The sequence below is a fragment of the Lithobates pipiens genome, unplaced genomic scaffold (genome assembly GCF_037356315.1).
Source record: "Lithobates pipiens isolate NorthernLeopardFrog02 unplaced genomic scaffold, aLitPip1_a1.2 Scaffold_27, whole genome shotgun sequence".
In the NCBI taxonomy this organism is placed as follows: Eukaryota; Metazoa; Chordata; class Amphibia; order Anura; family Ranidae; genus Lithobates; species Lithobates pipiens.
Window position 1 is genome coordinate 130,796,339 of NW_027507788.1, and position 23,545 is coordinate 130,819,883.

General features: G+C 46.0%; 1 protein-coding gene across 1 annotated transcript in view; it reads left to right on the top strand.

Annotated features, from left to right (window-relative positions):
• The window catches only part of LOC143934123 (neuronal pentraxin-1-like), a 54,031-nt gene that overhangs the window by 24,987 nt on the left and 5,499 nt on the right, over positions 1-23,545 (top strand). The window contains exon 3 of the mRNA XM_077457447.1: positions 20,662-20,909. Within this exon, the coding sequence (XP_077313573.1) occupies positions 20,662-20,909 (248 nt within the window). The remainder of the gene's footprint in view (positions 1-20,661; positions 20,910-23,545) is intronic.

Below are 23,545 nucleotides of genomic sequence, written 5' to 3' on the forward strand. Positions count from 1 at the left end.
GCCCGAGTGAGCATCCCTGAGACTTTGGAAGCTCTAGTGGATTTGTCTATCCAAATAGACAGACGCATAAGAGAACGTCGTTTGGAACGCTCCACAGCAACCTCTCGTCCAGTGTGGATGCTACCCCGGGTACCTAACTCCTCCTATCCAGCCTCTTCTAATTCCACCGCAGTGAACCAGGACTCTCCTGAACCCATGCAGCTGGGCTTACTTAGACCTTCCCTGACAACCGAGGAACGCCAGCGCCGTCGGGCAGGGAACCTCTGTTTGTACTGCGGAGAACCGGGACACTTCGTGCGCACTTGCCCTGCAAAGCTCCGTAAGTGCCTCTCCATGTCTCCTACCCTTACTTCTGACTTACCGAGTAGTACTTCCCATCTGACTGTACCCATTCTTTTGCAGCTCCCAGGAGGGAACATACAAACCAGTGCAATTATTGATTCGGGAGCTTGCAGTGGCTTCATAGACCTGTCCTTTGTCTCGAGACATAACATTCCCCATCGGCCCAGGGCAAAGGGACTTTCCGTACATCTGGCCGATGGTTCAACTCTCAAGTCTGGTCCAGTAACTCAAGAGACTTTGCCTTTGTTTACCACCATTGCCGGGATTCACCAGGAGTTACTGTGTTTGAACGTCATCACGTCCCCTTTATTTCCTATCATATTAGGTATGCCCTGGCTGAAGGCACATAACCCCCAAATTGACTGGTCAACTGGAAAGATGAAATTCCTCTCACCCTACTGCCTCCAACACTGCCTGTCGGGGACTGACCAAGCTTCCTCCTCTTTGCTCTGCCTGGAAATAGACGCAGAAACCCGTCAAGCCGTGCCCCCTGTTTACCACAGCTTCCTGGACGTTTTATAGCAAAAAGGGCGCTGAGACTTTACCCCCTCACAGGCCATACGATTGCCCGATAGAATTGCTTCCAGGTGCATAAATTCCTTTTGGGAGAATCTTCCCATTATCTGAAACTGAATTGGTAGCCCCGAAGACCTATCTGGACGACAACATAAGGAAGGGATTCATTCGTCCCTCTACCTCCCCGGCAGGCGCGGGAATCTTCTTCGTGGAGAAGAAGGACCAATCCTTACGTCCCTGTGTTGACTATCGGGCACTCAACAAAAATACCATAAAAAAACGTTATCCTTTGCCGCTTGTGCCTGAACTGTTTCAGAGACTGGGGTCCGCAGCGGTGTTTTCCAAACTGGATCTTCGGGGTGCCTACAATCTCGTTCGCATTCGGAGTGGAGACGAGTGGAAGACCGCTTTCCGCACTCGCTTTGGGCATTATGAGTACTTGGTCATGCCTTTCGGCCTATGCAATGCCCCCGCCACGTTTCAGCATTTCATAAACGATATTTTTAGAGACTATCTGGATCTGTTTGTTATCATCTATTTAGACGACATCCTGATCTTTTCTTCCTCCCTGGCCGAACATCGGGAACACGTCAGGAACGTGCTAACACGACTCCGTCTTCATGGATTATACGCCAAGCCGGAAAAATGCATCTTCGAACAACGAAGTATTCAGTTCCTTGGCCTGATCATTTCTGTAGACGGTATTGAAATGGACCCCCAGAAGATTTCTGCCATTCGAGATTGGCCCGCTCCTACAGACAGGAAAGGGGTCCAACGGTTTATCGGATTCGCAAACTTCTACAGAAAATTTATTAGAGGATTTTCCACCATCATTTCTCCCATCACAAGACTAACTAAACAGGGCCTGAGATTCCAATGGTCTTCCGAGGCTCAAAAGGCCTTTACCACTCTGAAGGACTTGTTCGTTTCGGCCTCTATTCTTAAGCACCCCGACCTAACCTTGCCATACATTCTGGAGGTCGATACCTCCGAGATAGCGGTTGGGGCGGTACTTTCCCAAAGACATGGACCAAGATCTCTTCTGCACCCAGTTGCGTTCTTTTCCCGCAAGCTATCCGAAGTAGAAAGCAATTATGATGTCGGAGATCGGGAACTATTAGCCATCAAGGTGGCTCTTGAAGAATGGCGTTATCTGCTGGAAGGAGCAGCCCATCCAATCCTCATTTACATGGACCATAAGAATCTGGAGTACTTGAAGTCTGCCAAGAGATTGAGACCACGTCAGGCCAGATGGGCACTTTTCTTCTCCAGATTCTCCTTCCACATAACTTACCGTCCTGGTTCAAAGAATACTAAGCCGGACGCTTTGTCTCATATGTTCAACGAACCCGAAATCTCCTCGCATCCGGACACCATTCTGCCCTCAGGGAACTTCCTCCTGCTTCAAGGAAATCTGCTGTCCCAGATCAAGCAGGCATCCGTTAGTGCTGTTCTACCACCTGATATCACTCTTCAGGCCAAGGACGAACTCTTCTGGTACAAAGACAAGATTTTCGTTCCTCAGGAAATACGAGTTCCGGTCCTCAGTTCTTGTCATGACCATTTGCTGGCTGGCCATTTTGGAGTTCATAAGACCTCCGAACTGGTTCAACGAACATTCTGGTGGCCACAGTTGAAGTCGGATTGTAATAAATACGTGGAGGCATGTGTCACCTGCATCCAGAACAAAGGCAGTAAGTCCAGGGCTTGGGGTCTGTTAAAACCACTACCTGTCCCAGAAAGACCCTAGCGGATGATCTCTATGGACTTCATTGTCGAGCTACCACCTTCAGAAGGCCACCTTCACGATCTTTGTGGTTGTGGATAGGTTATCTAAGATGGCTCACTTCTTACCAATGAGGGCTACTCCCTCCGCCGCGGAAACAGCCAAGATATTCATTAAGGAAATCGTGAGACTGCATGGCATTCCTGCGAATATCACTTCGGATCGGGGAGTACAGTTCACGTCTAAGTTCTGGAGAGCTCTTTGTGGGGTCTTGAAGATCGATCTCTGTTTCTCATCTGCCTACCATCCTCAAACCAATGGGCAAACTGAACGAACGAACCAGACGTTGGAACAGTACCTACGCTGCTTCTCTTCATTCTCTCAGGATGATTGGGCCCCCTTACTACCTCTAGCCGAGTTTGCATATAATAACTCTGTTCACTCAGCCACGAAACAATCTCCGTTCTTCGCAAATTACGGTTTCCATCCTCTGTTCCTGTCCAACGATCTTCCAGAATGCCCGGTACCTGCGGTTCAGGAAAATCTTGACTTCTTTAGATCCAACAACAGGCTTCTGCGGGAAACCATGGCAAAGACCCAGGAGTATAATAAAGAGGTGTTTGATGAGAGAAGAAGGGGAGAACTTAATCTCAAGGTCGGGGATCAGGTTTGGCTATCCACTCTGAACCTGAAAATGGCCTGTCCATCTACGAAGTTGGGTCCAAGATTTGTGGGTCCCTTTCCAGTTGTGAAAAAGGTGAATGATGTGGCGTATGAACTAAAGTTGCCAGAATCGTTTCGGATTCACCCTGTCTTCCACGTAGCTTTGCTCAAGCCAGCCGTTCCAGATTCCTTTGACAGCCGGAAGGTTGCTCCACCTGAACCCGTGATCATCGACGGTGAAGTCGAATATGAGGTGGAATCCATCCTGGACTGCAGGCGAAGACGCAATCAAATCCAATTTTTGGTAAAATGGAAGGGGTATGGGCCTGAAGAAAACTCTTGGGAGCCTGAGTCCAATATTTACGCCAGAAGACTGATACTTGCCTTTGAGAGGTCTCATCCGGGTAAGATGGCACAATTGGGCATCCGGAGGCAGCCCCTTGGGGGGGGCAATGTCATGGTCCTCCCCGGAATCCAGTGGCTTATGGAAGGCCTACCCACGGAATCCCCTCGTTGAGAGTTAACAGGTATCCATGGGCGCGCGTTGGCGCGAACAGACGCACGCGGGTGCGTGTAGGTACGAACGGGCGCACGCGGGTGCGCGATGTTGAGAACGAGCGCACTCGGGTGCGCGATGGTACGAACGGGCGCACGCGGGTGCGCGGGGTCAAGAACGGCTGCACGGTTTCACGCGGGCGTGCGCAGACACGCCGTGCGACCGTTCTTGGCGCCCAAAGGGCTACTTAAGGAATCTGTTACAGTGCCCCGGTGCTGTCCAGTCTACAGCGTGTCCGGTTACTCTGTCTCCTGCTTACCTGATTGTTCCTGATCCTTGTTACCCGGCCTGTTCCTGACGACGCCTGCTTGCTGCCAGCCTCTGACCTCCGGACTGTTTGACCACGCTTCTGTCTTCTCCTGTGTACCGTTGCTGCCCGCCTGTTACCGACCCGGCTTGTACCTTGACCTCGCTTCTTCTACCAGCTGTTCCAGTCTGACCACCTGTGCCCGCTGCTGTCTGCTGCCTGCCTGCCAGCTGTTCCAGTCTGACCACCTGTGCCTGCTGCTGTCTGCTGCCTGCCTACCAGCTGTCCCAGTCTGACCACCTGTGCCTGCTGCTGTCTACTGCCTGCCTACCAGCTGTTCCAGTCTGACCACCTGTGCCTGCCGTTGTCTGCTGTCAGCTCCAGGGCCGGTTCTACTCTTCACCAGCTCGGCACTTGTGCCCTCTGAACTCTAGAATTCCTGTCCCCACTTCCAGGGATTCTCAAGCCAGAGGCTTACGAGAGGCCGCTCCCTGCATTCTGGGCTCCTCTACCAGGTACGTGACAAAATCCTTGTGCTGTCAGGGAAGAGGAAACATATTGTTTGTTCCTACTAAGTAGGAAAAATTGTATGTTTCCTCTCATCCCCACACAGTTAGAACACACTGAGGGAAGATACAGTTAACCCCTTGATTGCCCCCTAGTATTAACCCCTACCCTGTCCGTGACATTTACACACTAATCAGTGAATTTTTATAGCACAGATCGCTGTATGATTGTCAATGGTCCCAAACAAGTGTCAAAAGTGTCTGATCTGTCCATCACAATGTCGCAGTAATGTTACAAATCACAGATTACCGCAATTACTAGTAAAAAATATATATATATAATAAAAATGCCATGAATCCTTCCCATAGTTTGTAGATGCTATAACTTTTGTGCAAACCAATCAATATACTCCTATTGCAATTTTTTTACCAAAAATATGTAGAAAAATATGTATTGGCCTAAACTGAAGATTTTTTTTTATAGGAAAAAGTAAAAAATATTGTTTTTTTTTTCAAAATTGTTGCTTTTTTTTGTTTATAGCGCAAAAAATAATTGCAGAGGTAATCAAATACCACCAAAAGAAAGCTCTATTTGTAGGGAAAAAAGGATGCAAATTTCGTTTGGATACAGCAATGCATAACCGCAAAATTGTCAGTTAAAGTGACGCAGTGCCAAATTGTAAAAAGAGCTCTGATTAGGAAAGGGGTAAAATCTTCCGGGGCTGAAGTTGTTAAAATAAAAACATAAAAACCTTTTAAAAAAAAGTATTTAGGATAGAGAGTAAAAATAAATAATTAATATCAATAAACGGTTTTAAATTGTCATACAAATATATATTTGCAATCAAATCTTTAATTTTTTTTGGCAATAGCATGGTGTGGCCGGATTTCTGCCAGTCACAGGTTGTGTCATATCCCTCTAGTCTGTGTCTTAGAATAACAAAGGTGAAGCCTCCATCAATCAAGATGTAATATCTCACCCCCGATGTGTTTAGCTGGTTAGTGGGCATGGAGGAGGAGGGAGGGTGTGTGCACAGTATACACCCACATATGTGACTTTATAGTCACATGGATTGCTCAGATGTGATGAGGAGGAAATTCTCAGCATAAAAACTGAAAACTAAGCATTTGCAGAAGTTCCAACACTGCCCTGCAAAATCCCCAGCTGTATTTGGAGAGAAGGGGGATATAGAAAACAGCAGGATCAACCAGGTTTTTGCAGAATACAGAAAACAAATCCCATAGTGACTGAGTATGAGCAGCATGGAATACAGCATTTATTGATCGTTTTCTATGATGTGGGTTTAGTGACACTTTAACTGTGAAAATATTAGTAATTCTGCTAAGCCACTTTTGTGATGCACATGCACCTGCCACACTGCACAGCTAGGAAAGCAGTGGTGGTGCATCCATTAAGGGTGCAAGAGGGCAGCCCCCTTTCTCCTGTCACCTCCCTCTTACCATAGATAGATTCATGCATTACATGAATCTATCTATGATCACCGCTGCCGCTCCCTATTCAAGTGTCCACCCCCTTGTCGGGCGCCGGGCACCTGAATTACAGTGGCGGGGTTTGTAAGCGCCTGATTAGAGCCATCGGCTCTAATAGGCTTCCAAAATGCTAAACAGCGGGTGCAATGCTGTGCGTTGGCTGTTTGCTCAGTGTTGTGTTAGGAACACTGACCCGCCTCTCAGCCAATCAGGTGCTCGGTGGCTGATTACCTGTCATCTGATTGGGATCGGAAACATCGAGGAGCGTGGACGTGGAGGACACCACCATGACCCGCTGCGAGACAGGTAAGTCCCGACTCCTGGGGCGATGCACACTGGCAGCATTTGATGGGGCACAGTAGCAGCAATTGATGGGCACACTGGCAGCAATTTATGGGGCACCGTAGCGGCAATTGATGGGGCACAGTAGCAGCAATTGATGGGCACACTGGCAGCAATTGATGGGGCACACTGGCAGCAATTGATGGGAACACTGGCAGCAATTGATGGGGGCACACTGGCAACAATTGATGGGCCCACTGGCAGCAATTTATGGGCACACTGGCAGCAATTGATAGGCACACTGGCAGCAATTGATGGGGCACAGTATCGGCAATTGATGGGCACAGTGGCAGCAATTGATGGGCACACTGTCAGCAATTGATGGGTACAGTAGCTGTGTTTGATGGCACAGTGGCAGCAATTTATGGGTAAAGTGGCTGCGTTTGATGGCACAGTGGCTGCCTGTTTGATCAGGATTTCCAAGTCATGGAATGAGAACAATCATGCTACTAAGTAAAGTCAGTGTCAGATTTCTTATCTCTCTACTCATTCCCAGACAATGACTGGCAAAGTAATTAGCCAAAGCAAACAGGGAGATCAGCGTGGCAACTTATATATTTCTGTTAAGACACATTTCTGGCAGTATCATCAGGCATGTCAGTCATTTTCAGCAATTGCAGTGTTTAAAGATACATAACATGGCAACATGCACATTGCATGTACTGGAGAACTGTGATGGATATTTTTTTTTAGATTTAGTCATCTACTCCTTTAGACAAGCTCCATGTGTTAGAATTACAGCTCTGTGAAATTTAATAGAGCCTGGTTGTCTGACATTGTTGTATCCAGATCAAGTCTATTTATCATTACTATCAGAAAAAAAAAATCATTTGGGGGTGCCAAGAGGCCCTCTTCATCAGGGCTTAAGAATGTAGGAAGGGCTAATATCTGGATCGTATTCAGTATAATCCTCAGAGGGAAATCTGGGCTGTTATGGTGTATTTGCTTCCACTCATCCGTCTGGCAGCCTAATATCAGCACTAATTCCCATCCAAGGACTATGCCAGATTTAAGCCCTTTCTAAGCCCTGGTGAAGGTGCTCCTTTTTCTTGAGCGTGATGATCAATAACCTTGCTCTGTACTGTACTGTGATCACTGTGAAAAAGTAATTAATAATATAAAAAAATACAGATTAGTTAGCATTCTTTTACTAAACATGAAAAAAAAATAACTGATGTTAGGTTCATTGTAGGAATTTTTTTACATCTGAGGTTTGGCTTTTGTTTATCTGTTTACACTGCAGTCAATGGATTACAATACCTCCAGATCTGTGTAAGGAAATGTTGACCTAGGCAAGTGCAAAGTGTAAACTATGATAACTTTGTCAGGCTTCACCCATACTGATGCCAAACATGTTAGATCATTTTTACAGTGAGCATTAAATCTCAAACTGTATGATGGAGGCAAGTGGCTGGTTTGAATGCAGAGGTATAAATGGTCTACACAGCTAGTGGAAAAATAGAGAAGGTTGCATATTACTTGAACTCGAAATGGTCTTGCGAGTCCTTCCAACTTTGCAGCAGCTGCCTCATTCTGCTTAACTCTACCCCCAACAGCTGGCCATTAGGGATGAGCTTCGAGTTTGAGTCGAACTCATGTTCAACTCGAACATTGCCTGTTCGCCTGTTTGGCGAACAGTGAACAATTTGGGGTGTTCGCGGCATATTCGAAAAGCCGCGGAACACCCTGTACAAGTCTATGGAAGAAATCTAAAGTGCTAATTTTAAAGGCTTATATGCAAATTATTGTCCTAAAAAGTGTTTGGGGACCTGGGTCCTGCCCCAGGGGACATGTATCAATGCAAAAAAAAGTTTTAAAAACTGCAGTTTTTTCAGGAGCAGTGATTTTAATAATGTTTAAAGTGAAACAAGAAAAGTGTAATATTCCTTTAAATTTTATATCTGGGGGGTGTCTATAGTATGCCTGTAAAGGGGTGCATGTTTCCCGTGCTTAGAACTGTCCCTGCACATTTATGCGGGAAAAAAGTCATTTAAAATCACTTGCAGCTATAATGAATTGTCGGCTCCCCGTAATACAGAGAACAGTCATTGAAAGTCATTGATAAAAAAAAAAGTGTGGGGTTCCCCCAAATTCAATTACCAGGCCCTTCAGGTCTGGTATGGATATTAAGGAGAACCCCACGTCAAATTAAAAAAAAATTACGTGGGGTTCCCCCTAAATATTAATACCAGACCCTTCAAGTCTGGTATGGATTTTAAGGGGAACTCCACGGCAAATAAAAAAAAATGGCATGGAGTTCCCCCTAAAAATCCATACCAGACCCTTTATCCAAGCACGCAACCTGGCAGGCCGCAGGAAAAGAGGGGGGGACGAAAGAGCGCCCCCCCTCCTGAACCATACCAGGCCACATGCCCTCAACATTGGGAGTCACAGACCCCTCAAAGCACCATGTCCCCATGTTGATGAGGACAAGGGCCTCATCCCCACAACCCTGGCCGATGGTTGTGGGGGTCTGCGGGCGGGATGCTTATCAGAATCTGGAGGCCCCCTTTAACAAGGGGACCCCCAGATCCCGCCCCCCTGTTTGAAATGGTAAGGGGGTACTTGTACCCCTACCATTTCACAAAGGACGTGTAAAAGAATGTTAAAAAGGCACACACACAGCTGCAAAAGTCCTTTATTAAAAATATATATTTTTTTAAAAAGATTCCAGCGGTGGTAATCCACTCTTGCTATCCAGCAACAGATAATCATCTCTCCGGGTTCCAGCGATGGCTGATCTGATCCAGCAACGGGTGATCTCTCCCTGCAGCGCAGCGCATCCATCCTTTGTCTCCACTGACGGAGACACTGCGGGGATCCCGGCAGCCTGACATTTCTTATATGAGGAGGGAAGGGCCACTCGTCACCTGACCCCACCCCCTCTGACGCAAGTGGGAAAGCCTGGCTTCCCCAATGACGTGTGGGTGATTCCGCCCCCTCTGATGTAATGCAGGATTCCGTTATAACTTCTGTGCTTTACTGTGCTGCCATAGATACAAGCCCAAGAGTGCCACGTGGAAATGCAAAGCTGAGTGTTTATTGGTATATCAATCAGTAATCCTAAAGTGTTACTAAACCCACAACAGTAAAATTAGTCTGTATATGAAGTAAAGCATGCTTTTTATAATCACTGTGGAACCTAAGGGGTTAATCTGCTGCATTGTGTAAAAAGGCTGTTCAATCCTGTCTTCTCTGATCCTTCCCTTCGTCCACTGTTCCCAATCAGCTCCTGATAAAACAGAGCCTTTGGAGTCATTCTGCATATGCTCAGTTGCTTGGTGTGTATAGCTAGAGAGTTGTATTTTTTTTTCTGGGTGGGTGCATGTGATCCATAGGCTCTAATAGGCTTCAAAAAAGCATGGGCTTGGGTCGCAGAGCATGCGTCCTAAGCCCACCCAGGTGTGTTGCAACAGCGAATGAATATTCACTGTTACAACACTGATCCTCCTCCTGGCCAATCGGGAAGCGGGTCTGGTACCCATAACTCGATTGACTGACAGTACAGGTGATTCTATTGGATGCCTTGCAAGGAGGTGCATCTCTATGAGAGGAAACAGAGCCGCTCCCGGACACATCTTGCTGCCATTCACCCGCAGCCTGACCCACCACTAAGATGGAGTAAGTGCCTGGCAGACAGCGGGCAGAGGGGTATCGCTGGATGAGTCTGCTGGCAGGGGGGTTGGTTGATTGCCACCCCCCCCCCCCCCCAAAAAAAAAACAGAAGCTGCCACTGGTTGGTGCTATATAACCTATAATAAATATAATTGTTATATGAAGTAAATTCAATTAGACCTCAGCACAGGGTCAATCAGCACTGTCTAGACAGAGGGTCAGGGGTCCTGCAGCCTCATAGAACGATCAAAGGAGAATGAAAACTCCTCCTACAAGCTTTAACCAGTGTTCAGCCAGAAACTGATAGAAGTCACAAGACTGCTATATACTACTAAAAAGGTATTTAGAAGTTTATATTTACTAAAACAATTGCATTTCCATGTTCTGTGTACTGTGGGAGACCAGATATAGTGAATGAAGGGTCATGAGTTTAGTAACACTTTAACTTAATAGGGGATGTTATACTCATTTACACACCACTGCCCACTATAAATATCTCTGGATTTGCACTTGCAGAGTGATTTCTAGCTTGAATATTTGCTATTCTCACTTTAATCCTCCTCCCGGCCAATCAGGAAGCGGGTCGTGAGACCCGTCACCCGATTGGCTGAAAGGACAGGCGACTCTATGGATGCCTAGCACCTAGGAGGAGGAGAAAGGAGACGGACGGCGGAAGGAGAGGAGGAGGAGAGGACACAGGAGCCGCCACCTGTCACCAGCCGCCACTGGACACTACAATCCCTGAAGTAAGGTTAGTTGGCTTTAGATGTCAATACTGTTTGCAGACATGAATAAACTGCAACCAAAACTAGCAACCAGAAAGATGTTTGCATTCTAACCTTCACTACTAAAATAGCAGCTTAAATCTGAAATCATGCCTTCAGTGATGATAGCTTTGACAAAATGCAACATTAAACAATAAGCAATTGACATTTTACCAGTTAGAGAACATTTTGTTCTTTTTTATTTTTTTTTGTACTGTTATGTTACTGACAAAACAGCCAACTCATTTAGATTGTAAGGTTTATTATATCACAATCATAGAGGTATATTTAATACAAATTTCTATAGGTGTACAGAATTGGATACTTTGCATCATGGTGGCACTAACTATAAAAAAAAGCATTTTTCACTGATAATTGTTCTTTTTTTATGTATTGTATTTATTTGGCAAATTTTGAATCAGAATGGGTTTAGTATAGTTCTTCTTTATGGCTATACAACAGTATTCTTTGATCATGCTGTTGCAATTATTCACAATTGTTCCAGCTCTCTGCAACCCATTTCACAAGTCACACTCTACTTTATGCATGTATCAGCATAATGATATCTCTAGGGTGGCATTGGGTAAAGACATATGAACTCTCAGGTTGGGACCATTGTCTTAGCCCGACTGGCGACATCTGATGAGTGGACAGGAGAACCATATAATGGAACCATATAATATAGACACGCATAGTCAACGAACTGCTTAGGCACTGATCACTTGCTTTGATAATATTCCCAATCAGCTGCCCACATGACATTAAATAATTGCCATGAATATAGCAAAGGGCAGGGTTTGTGAACTGTCAGCCTATTATTATCATGATTGCAAAGAAATACATGCTACTGTTATTCTTTTGTTTTAAGAAAACATGAAACTAAGTACCAGTTACCAAAATGGATATTTACAACCCTTATTAAAAAGATATTGAACATGAGCAGCACAGTGGGCAAGTAATAAGCCCTTCTGCCTAGTAGCCAACCAACCATGGCACTACCTACATGGAGTTTGCATGTGCTCTCTGTGCTAGCATTCCCCCTCCCACACTCTAAAGTCTGCTGGTAGGTTAATTGGCTCCTGTCTAAATTTGCTCTAGGATATGTATGAATGTGAGTTAGGGACCTTAGATTGTAAGCTCCTTGAGAGCAGGGACTGATGTAAATGTATATGTAGCACCCTGGGGTTTAGTCAAGGAGCTTCTCACAAATTTACTTGCCAAGAGTAGGTATCTTGATCGATTGATAGCGATCTATTGATTTCCCTAAGCTTGGCCTTTTTGCACTTTCTCTTCTACCACTAGGTAGTCGGGTACCTGGTGGTACTAGATATGAGAAGGGCAACCCAAGGTCAGGTTATGAGTATATGGGGTATGTCAGCCAATGGGCAGGGGTTTCTAGGCCAGAGATCGAGCCTATCTCAGCAGCATCTGGCTGCTAGGCTGTCTGAGGGGCCTATTCAGAAGTAGGGATGAGCTTCGTATTCGAGTCGAACGCATGTTCGACTCGAACATCGGTCGTTCGTGCGTTCGCCGAATTCCGAACGTTTGGGCCGTTCGCGGCAAAATTCGTGTGGCCCACAATGCACTGCGATGGCGCAATGCATTGCTGTCTCACGATTGGCCAAGCATGCACTGTGACCCCGCATGCTTGGCCAATCGCAGCGCCAGTAGCGAGGAGAGCAATGGTTGGCCACAGGCATCCTGCCTGTGGCCAATCATAGCTCAGACTGTGTAGTGCACGCCCCACACTATATAAAGCTGCCTTTCAGGCGGCCTCGTGTAGTGTTTGTTAGCATCTGAAGCAGTGGGTGTTCTGTGTACCTTCAACACAGTTACACACCAATCGTTTTTGGCTGATTTACTATTTTGCTCTTGTGTAGTGGTTACTGTCTGTGCCCTGACCGCAGTATACACCACTATATTCACCTCACCTATATAGCTAGTGATCTAGCTTTAATAATAGAGCTTGCAGTCAGTAGTGTTAGTGCGTGCTGTCTGCGTGCTCTGTACCCAGTACATACCACTATATACACCTACAAAGCTGTTCTCTATTTGAGCCCGATTGTCATTTGCTGGAGTTATTGGAAGTTGTGTGTGCCTCCAGCACAGCACAGTATACATCTGTATATACCCCTTTAACTCTGCTGTTTTCTTGTTATTGTCTGCGTGCCCTGACCGCAGTATACACCGTGATATTCACCTCACCTATATAGCTAGTGGTCCATCTTTAACAATAGAGCTTGCAGTCAGCAGTGTCACTCAGGAGATAGTGCGTGCTGTGTGCCTGCTCTGTACCCAGTACATACCGCTATTATCCACCTACATAGCTGTTCTCTATTTGGGCCCGATTGACATCTGCTGGAGTTATTGGAAGTTGTGTGTGCTTCCAGCACAGCACAGTATACATCTGTATATACCCCTTTAACTCTGCTGTTTTCTTGTTATTGTCTGCGTGCCCTGACCGCAGTATACACCGTGATATTCACCTCACCTATATAGCTAGTGGTCCATCTTTAACAATAGAGCTTGCAGTCAGCAGTGTCACTCAGGAGATAGTGCGTGCTGTGTGCCTGCTCTGTACCCAGTACATACCGCTATTATCCACCTACATAGCTGTTCTCTATTTGGGCCCGATTGACATCTGCTGGAGTTATTGGAAGTTGTGTGTGCTTCCAGCACAGCACAGTATACATCTGTATATACCCCTTTAACTCTGCTGTTTTCTTGTTATTGTCTGCGTGCCCTGACCGCAGTATACACCGTGATATTCACCTCACCTATATAGCTAGTGGTCCATCTTTAACAATAGAGCTTGCAGTCAGCAGTGTCACTCAGGAGATAGTGCGTGCTGTGTGCCTGCTCTGTACCCAGTACATACCGCTATTATCCACCTACATAGCTGTTCTCTATTTGGGCCCGATTGACATCTGCTGGAGTTATTGGAAGTTGTGTGTGCTTCCAGCACAGCACAGTATACATCTGTATATACCCCTTTAACTCTGCTGTTTTCTGGTTATTGTCTGCGTGCCCTGACCGCAGTATACACCGTGATATTCACCTCACCTATATAGCTAGTGGTCCATCTTTAACAATAGAGCTTGCAGTCAGTAGTGTCACTCAGGAGATAGTGCGTGCTGTGTGCCTGCTCTGTACCCAGTACATACCGCTATTATCCACCTACATAGCTGTTCTCTATTTGGGCCCGATTGGCATCTGCTGGAGTTATTGGAAGTTGTGTGTGCTTCCAGCACAGCACAGTATACATCTGTATATACCCCTTTAACTCTGCTGTTTTCTTGTTATTGTCTGCGTGCCCTGACCGCAGTATACACCGTGATATTCACCTCACCTATATAGCTAGTGGTCCATCTTTAACAATAGAGCTTGCAGTCAGTAGTGTCACTCAGGAGATAGTGCGTGCTGTGTGCCTGCTCTGTACCCAGTACATACCGCTATTATCCACCTACATAGCTGTTCTCTATTTGGGCCCGATTGGCATCTGCTGGAGTTATTGGAAGTTGTGTGTGCTTCCAGCACAGCACAGTATACATCTGTATATACCCCTTTAACTCTGCTGTTCTATAAAAAAGGCATCTGCAGGAGTTAGTGGGTGTTGTGTGCCTCCAGCACAATATAAACTACCCAACTACTGTTTTACCCAACTCCCTTCAGGCCATTACCATGTCTGGAAGGCCAGCAAGGAGAGGCAGACAGGCGCGAGCCGATAAAAGAGGGCAAGCAGGCTCTGTGTCTAGAGACAACAGTGCTGGTCGTGGACGCGGTGCATTGTCATCAGCACGTGGCCATGGGACATGCTTGTCCTTCTTTTCTGCAGCTGGACATGTTGAACCGCAACATGCCAACGACTTGGTAGAGTGGATGACCAAGCCCTCTTCATCCTCCTCATCCTCTCTCACCCAGTCTCAGGGTAGTAGAAAAGCAGCTGCCAACACATCGTCGTCCCTCCTCTCAATGTCATCATCAGTGACTCCTTCCCTAGACCCACCACGTCCTCCTGAGGAGTCTCCTGAACTCTTTGAGCACAGTGTTGGGTACATGCTCCAGGAGGATGCCCAGTGTTTGGTGGGCTCTGATGATGACACTCAGCTAGAGGAAGGCAGTAGCGTGAGCACAGAGAGAGGGGATGCTCAAGAAGGACAGCAATCTGGCAGTCATGTTCCACAAGCTGCAGCATACTGCCAGGTTTGCTACAGCGATGAAGAGGGAGGGGATGATGAGGGCACTGACTCCACGTGGGTGCCTGGAAGGAGGGAGGAGGAGGAGGAGGAGGAGGAGGAGGAGGCACATGTCCAACGAGGCAGGATGCCCTCCGGGGGCCAGCTTAGGGGCAGCACACCGACTGAATCACACCGCAGAGCTCCGCCTGCGCAGAGCGCTTCCTCTGCGCAGAGAGCTTCCTCTGCGCGTTATTCTAAAAGTTCTTTGGTGTGGGCCTTTTTTGAGACGAGTGCATCAGATCGCACCGCTGCTATTTGCAACATATGTCTCAAGCGTATCTCACGTGGCCAAAACATCAGCCGCTTGGGCACCACATGCTTGACCAGACATATGTTGACCTGCCATGCAGCTCGTTGGCAAGCATACCTCAAAGACCCACACCAAAGAACAAAGCGGACCTCTCCTTGCTCCTCATCAGCTGGCATCTCCAACCCCACTAGACCTTCAGTCCTCTCTGAAACCTGCTCTGAGAGGAATGAAGGTGTAGAATTAGGTGTGTCACAGCCAAGTGCTTCCGGGAACTCTGCTAGTGGTACATCCACGTCCGATTATAGCAGACAAATGTCCCTGCCCCAGCTGCTGGACCGGCGGAAGAAATTTACTCCCAGCCATCCACATGCCCAGCGGTTGAATGCTAGCTTGGCTAAATTGCTAGCACTTCAACTGCTGCCTTTTCAGTTGGTAGACTCGGCCCCCTTCCGTGAGTTTGTACAATGTGCGGTTCCTCAGTGGCAGGTCCCCAAACGCCACTTTTTCTCACGGAAGGCAATTCCGGCTCTCTACCGGCATGTGGAAGGCAATGTCCTTGCCTCGCTGGACAGGGCGGTCAGCGGTAAGGTGCATATTACCGCTGACTCATGGTCCAGCAGGCATGGACAGGGACGTTACCTGTCTTTCACGGCCCATTGGGTCACTCTTCTGGCTGCTGGGAAGGATGCAGGACAAGGTGCAGTAGTATTGGAGGTTGTTCCGCCACCACGCCTCCAAAATGCTACTATTGGTTGTGACACACCTCTCTCCTCCACCCCCTCCTCTTCTTCTTCCTCCATGGCCTCTTCCAGTGCTCTGTCCTCAGAACCAGCGGCGCTCCGTAGGCGTTGCAGGGGCTACGCAAGTACGCGGTGGAGAAGGTGGCCGTCTGACTGATGCTTTCAGACAATTTTTTAGTCCGCAGCCCCAAGGTATGATTGGTTCCAGCACCCATCGCCAGCGTCTAATTTACATGGTGCAGGAATACCTAGGGGCAAGGTCAGACTTGGACATCTTTCCCACTGAAAATCCTCTGGCTTACTGGGTCTTGAGGATGGATCACTGGCCAGAGCTTGCACAGTATGCAATTGAGCTACTGGCCTGTCCTGCATCCAGCGTTCTTTCGGAACGCACCTTCAGTGCTGCTGGTGGCTTCGTTACCGATCACAGGGTGCGCCTGTCCACCGAATCAGTTGATCGACTGACCTTCATCAAGATGAATCAGTCTTGGATCACCCACAGCTACCAAGCACCTGAAGCTGATGTAACCGAATAATTTTTTTTGAAATACCACATCCCTTCAAGACTGCCTATGCTGATGCTGAGTGACTGTCCTGTTATGTTGATTGTCTATCCTCTTCCTCCTCCGCTGATATGTTGGAAGAACATTTTTGGTTCTGGGTGATGCCAGCAGCCCAATTTTTCTGCCCCTGTTTAACAGGGGCGTTTAAGTAAAATTTTTGATGCAATGCTTTGCAGCAGGGCTAATTCCTGCAATAAAACTAGAGTGTATGGCAGAGGTTGCAGTGTGATGGCACCAGTGCCTAAGGCCCAATTTTTCTGCCCCTGTTTAACAGGGGCGTTTAAGTACAATTTTTGATGCAATGCTTTGCAGCAGGGCTAATTCCTGCAATAAAACTAGAGTGTATGGCAGAGGTTGCAGTGTGATGGCACCAGTGCCTAAGGCCCAATTTTTCTGCCCCTGTTTAACAGGGGCGTTTAAGTACAATTTTTGATGCAATGCTTTGCAGCAGGGCTAATTCCTGCAAAAAAACTAGAGTGTATGGCAGAGGTTGCAGTGTGATGGCACCAGTGCCTAAGGCCCAATTTTTCTGCCCCTGTTTAACAGGGACATGTAATTACAATTCTTGATATAATATTTCACAGGAGGGCCCCTTCCTGTGCCCACCCAGAGTAACTGTGAGGACTTATAGTGTTGTGGCACCAGCACCACAACCACCAAAGGTCAATTTTTCTACCACTGTTCAACAATGGCATGTAATTACAATTCTTGATATAATCGTTCACAGCAGGGCGCTCCAGCGCCCACCAAGAGTCACTTTGAGGGCTTACAATGTTGTTGCAAAACCAACACCTTGTTCCGCCATTTCTGCAGAGCATATAGGGCAGGCCCCTACTTTTAAACATCCAACTTACAAACATCTCCTACTTGCAAACGGAAGGAGACAACAGCAAGTGAGATGAAAAAAGATGGACGACAAAACAAATTATACAGGGGTGATAACCCTTCCCTATGTTTTCCAAAAAGCTTAAAAATATTTTTTTTGACTGGAGCTACACTTTAAAAATGTACCAGTTGAAAATTACAAACAGATTCAACTTAACACAACAAACCTACACAGTCCCAGTCTTGTTTGCACCGCCTGTATACTGCTGTTCTGAGTATATAGGGCCTGGGGGCCACACGCATTTCCTTTTTTTAATATGGGTACAGGGTTCCCCTTAATATGCGTACAAGACCCAAATAGGCTGGTAATGGGCAGGGAGGGCTACCCATGCCATTTTTCTGAATGATTTTCAACCATATTGCAGGAACCAGATATAACATTAAAACCGCAAGCAGTTTTAAATGGTGTTATTTCCGCTTAATGTCATTTTGTGCAGGGACTGTTCTAAACACGGGAAACACGTGGCACTTCACAGGCATACTACAGACACCCACCAGGCACCATATTTAAAGGAATATTTCACTTTTTTTTTTCACTTTAATCGTCATTAAAATCAGTACTCCCACCAAAACGGTAGTTTTTAAAACTTTTTTTTGCAGTGACCCATGTCCCCTGAGGCAGGAGGCAGGTCGCCAAACCCTTTTTAGGACACTATCTTGCATATTAGCCGTTAAAATTAGCACTTTCCAATTCGAACGTTCGAGTCCCATAGACTTCAATGGGGTTCTAACGTTCGTACCGAACGCGGGGGTCGTTCGCAAGTTCTGGTGCGAACCGAACCGGGGGGTGTTCGGCTCATCCCTATTCAGAAGTAAAGAGAGCAGCGCAGGGTTGGGATTGCGGCTTGCAATCCAACCAGAAGTGATGGTTCTGCTGGCCAGAGAACCTGTCAGAGGTTGGAGGTAGAAGAAGGGTAAAAGGGAAGCTGTCGCCACTAAAGGACCAACCACCTTTACCAGGAACCACAGTGAGTAACTGAAGCAAGTACCAAAACCATATTCTCACCGAAAGGGCACCATGGAGAATCGAGAAACCTCAGGTGGTGATCAAGTCAGGGAACCCACGGAGGAAGTCCTTCCAACCCGCGGAGGAGACACTTGCAGAGCAGCCTTGTGAGTCAAGCCAGGGACCTCACCGGTTAGCAGGGGTGCTTAAGAAGCTTAAGAAGTATCTGGGGGGCCAGGCTAGGGACCCAGCAGAGAAGCAGGGGTGACGCTTGAGGGGATACCACAGAGAGATTCAGAGTCAGTGAAACAGAGGGTCTAGTGAGAGACCGGGAGCTTAGTGTTGAAGAACTACCAGAGGCAGTTGTAGTGGAGCTGAAAGGACTTTTACGTTTGAGTTAGGAACTGTTAAAGACTGTTAGCATAGGAGACAGCATTCCTGCATGTGCAGAAGTGGCACCTTGCTGGGGCCTTTCCCTGCACGGCTGTCCTCCTACCGAAGTCTCAGATTCTGCCATTTGAATCTATAACTACTCAAGGGTATCCTGGCCCTAACCCCCTTTCCCCCAAAAATACAAAAAGGACTGTCAAAAGAAATAGAACCTCTTTTACATTCAAGAAGTGTCTGGCGCCCAATGACTTTCACCATCTTTGCATCCACTATGCCTCACAACCCACTACATATTGAAGGATGTCAGCTATCTTTGGCCTTGGAGGTCCTCATTAGATTGGAAGAGGCTAAAGACTTTGCTACATGTATATAAGTCACATTTTGTTTCTCTCCTCTCCACCCCCTATATGCAGTGGATAGATTCATGCAAAGCATGAATCTATCCATGGCCACTACCACCTATTCATGTGTCTGGCCCCTTTGGGGGCACCAGGCACATGAATTAGAGCGGCCAGGCTTTTCTTTTGAAGCACCTGATTAAATCCATAGACTCTAATAGACTTCAAAATAGCGTGGGCTCGGGTCACAGAGCATGCGTCCTGAGCCCACCCAGGTGTGTTGCAACAGCGAATGGAATAATCACTGTTGCAACACTGATCCTCCTCCCGACCAATCGGAAAGCAGGTCTGGTACCCATAACCCGATTGGCTGACAGTACAGGTGATCCTATTGGATGCCTTGCAAGGAGGAGAGAAGATGCGCATGGCGTCTCTATGAGAGGAAAAAGCCGCTCCCAGACACATCTTGCTGCTATTCACCTGCAGCCTGACCCACCAGTAAGATGGGGTGAGTGCCTGGCAGACAGTGGTCAGGGGGGTATCGCTGGATCAGTCTGCTGGCGGGGGGGTTGGTTGATTGCTGCCCCCCCTAAAAAAAAAAAAAAACACAAGCCACCACTGGTCAGTGCTATATAATAAACTATAATAAATATAATTGTTATATGAAGTAAATTCAATTAGACCTCAGAAGGACCTAAAGAATAAGTTTCAGCAGGAATAAAAGTTTACCTGCTGGCTAATTTAAAACAATTATCCTTCACTTTAGAAATGATATGTAAACTTTTTGTCAAAAGAGCACTTCTCCATGTCTTGTAATATTGCCTGTGAGTTCTACCCTGTGTGTGTAACAACCTATAAACTTTACACATAAGATGAATATTTAATGCATGATCAAAACATTCCACAAATTAGCACCAAGAGTTTGTTAAAGACAGAGTTTAGCACAAGTAGTGCCCTTTCAGGCAAGTTATCTGTCAATGAACCCTTAAAATGGAGTTGTCAGAAAGTGAATCCCTGAAAGTGAAAGTAAATTGCACATTTTAGGTTGTCACCAGAACAAGTATAGAGGGGAAATCTTCCTTTGGGGATACTAGTTATGGATACCCTGGTGAAAATAAGGAGTTCCCTCCCTTACTGGAGAATTTCCTCTCACTTCCTGTATTGACTATGGAATGAAGTCAAGGAAAATGTCCCCAATTGGACACAGATGGTAAGAAAAAACCTGACAGGGGTTACAACCCTCCCTTACTCTATCCCAAAAAAAAGCTTTGCCTTTAGTTCTATTTGAATTCCAACACAGTATTGGATATTTTCTTTTGTATTCATATATCTTCTGCACAGTAGTATGAAATTAAATTCTATATAATTTCTGAAAGGTTAATTATCCACTACAAGGGTTTAACTATTAACTAGACTGCAATTCATATTTATACAGTCAACAAAGAGTTAGCAATGGTTTTATGAAGTGTAGTATTTGATGATGATATTTGTTTAAGGGTGAATAACAAACCTGTTCTTCCTTGTTCCTTATTTCATCCAACAGGACATAAATCAGACAAGAAATCCAATGACTTTAGAGTCAGTTTCCCTCTCAGAACAAATTACATGTATGCCAAGGTCAAAAGGACTCTTCATCATGAGATTTTCGCATTCACCATCTGCTTGTGGCTAAAGTCAAATTCATCACCTGGTGTGGGCACACCCTTCTCATACTCCGTTCCCGGCCAAGCCAATGAGGTGGTGCTTATTGAATGGGGTAACAACCCAATGGAATTGCTTATTAATGACAAGGTAACACGTTATGTAGTATTGATAAACCCTTCATAACAAGATGGAAATTTAAACATTTGAAAAAGTTCTATTTCATTCGTTAATGACTGTGCATGATCGTTGGTAGACTTGTTCAATCTGAAAAGATGTCCATAGAGATTTTCCTGAGATGGATGAATGATGGGAGGCATGTTCACATGTGCTGTGAGGCTTGTCAATATCCATAAAACTCAGAATCAATCTTAGCCCTTGTATACACGGTCGGAGATTCCGACGGAATGTTTCCTATCAGACCGTTTTGTCGGCTATTCCGACTGTGTGTGGTCTGCATCGGACTGTTTCCGTCGGAATATCCGACGGACCAACTTTTCCAACTTGCTGGTAAAATTTTCCGACAAAATGCTCCGATCGGACATACTCCGATCATGTGTAGCCTACTCCGATGGACAAAGTGCCACGCATGCTCAGATCAAATTCCTAGACCAAAGCTATTGGCTACTAGCCTGAACGTAGTCCTGTCGTAACAAAATAACGTCATCATGTTATGTACAATTGGATTTTCCGACAACTTAGTCCGACCGTGTGTATGCAACATCGCTTCCGGACCTCTTCCGGAATTAATCCGTCAAAATTACTCCGACGGATTTGGTTGTTGGAATCTCCGACCGTGTGTACAAGGGCTTAGACATTTTACAACATGTACATAAATGTACGCACAATTTCAGGTGCTCCAACTGAAGTCTATTGAGGCCAAAAATACTCAGTCATAAGCCAAAGACTTTTTATGCACGTTGACTGAGAGCACATCGCTCAGATGTGAACAAGCACAATAGAATAACATGAAAATGTTGTCTCACGTGTTCAAGTGCATCTGAAAATATGCTTCAAACGCAGTTGTGAATGGGAGCTGAGAAAGCCACAAATGATGATTTCTGTACAGCACTTGACTTAAGTTCAGTGTCACAAATCAAGTCTGTAGATACTAAAACAGAGGGCAATCCCAGAGACAGTTTAGGTGAAACCATCCCATTTGACCTCCACCTTCCAGTGGTTAGTCAGCTTTTAGGAGAATCTAAAGAGGTGGATGCAACTATTCTAAAGCCGCGTACACATGGTCGGAGAATCCGTCGGAATGCGTCTTATCGGACCATGTCGTCAGATAATCCGACTGTGTGTGGTATGCATCGGACTGATTCCGTCCGAATCTCCGTCCGACCCAATTTTCCAACATGTTGGAAATATTTCCCGACCAACTGGGGCGGTCGGACGTAATCCGATCATGTGTAGAGAATTTTGATCGGACCAAGTGCCACGTATGCTCAGATCAAATTCCTACATCAAAGCTATTGGCTACTAGCCTGAATCTAGTACCATCATAACGAAATTACGTCATCACGTTCTGAAAGATCGGATTTTTCGACAACTTAGTCCGTCCGTGTGTATGCAACAGTTTCGGACACAATCCGTCGGACTAAATCTGACGGACAAAATCCGACGGATTTGGTTGGCAGAATCTTCGACCGTGTGTACAGGGGCTAACACCAGAGAAAGTCCACAGAACCTCTTGAAAGGCTGCATACAGCATAAACTCAAAACCTAAAGGTCCAGAAATGTCAAATGACACTACCATGTGTACCAAATGACATTTCCTGCAACCACGGTTTGCAGGAAGGAAAATTGCAGTGATATAGCTGCTGGCAATAATCACATGAAAAAAATCCAACTTGCTTGTTGTACCCAAGTCGATCGATGGATTGACTTAGGTACAACCAGCCTGTCCATAGATGGTACGAATCCCAGCTGGTCCCTGCTGAACCAGCCGAGATGCAAACCACCAATGGATGGCTTAAAACACATTCAGTTTTTCAATTTCAAAGAATCTACTGGTAACTACGGTTGGGACAGATTAACTTAAAGCTTAGGGTAAAGCTGGATACAGGCATAATACCCCACTTTTAAGTACACAATGGGGTTTATTTACTAAAGCTGGAAAGTGCAAAATCAGGCTCACTTTTGCATAGAAACCAATGATCTTCCAGGTTTTATTACCAAAGCTTAATTGAACAAGCTGGGGTTAGAAGCTCCTTGGTTTCTATGTACAAGTGAGCCTGATTTTGCACTTTCCAGCTTTAGTAAATAAACCCCAATATGTACTTAAAAGTGGGGTATGCCTGTATACACATATACATTTCTTTCCTTCAGAGAGCAGTCTGAACAAAAGAAATCTAACAGATTTCTCCATCCATGCTAACAGTGCGGATGGGCAGATTCCCTCTGCTGGACTATTGTTAGCCTGCCATAATACCCGAATGACTTTTGTTGAATGGAACAGTGCCAGCAAGGCCACATGCTGCTTAAATTTCAGCCGAAAAAGCAAGAATTAGCCAAAATTCAGTGTATGGCCAGCTTAAGTGTTTTTTTTTTCATTGTTAAAGCTAAGATTGCCCCAAGTGCACAGGAAACACAATACAACCCACTGATAATAATAATCATCATAATAATGAAAGTGTGATACAGAAAGCAGTGGAAATTTGAATTTGCCAGCAGAGTCTTTCAGGGAAATACTCTAGGGATCCAACCTCTACAAATTTAGAAATACCCATTGACCATTGGACTTTTTTCTTGACATTTGCCTAAAAGCAAATCTGTTCTAAGGG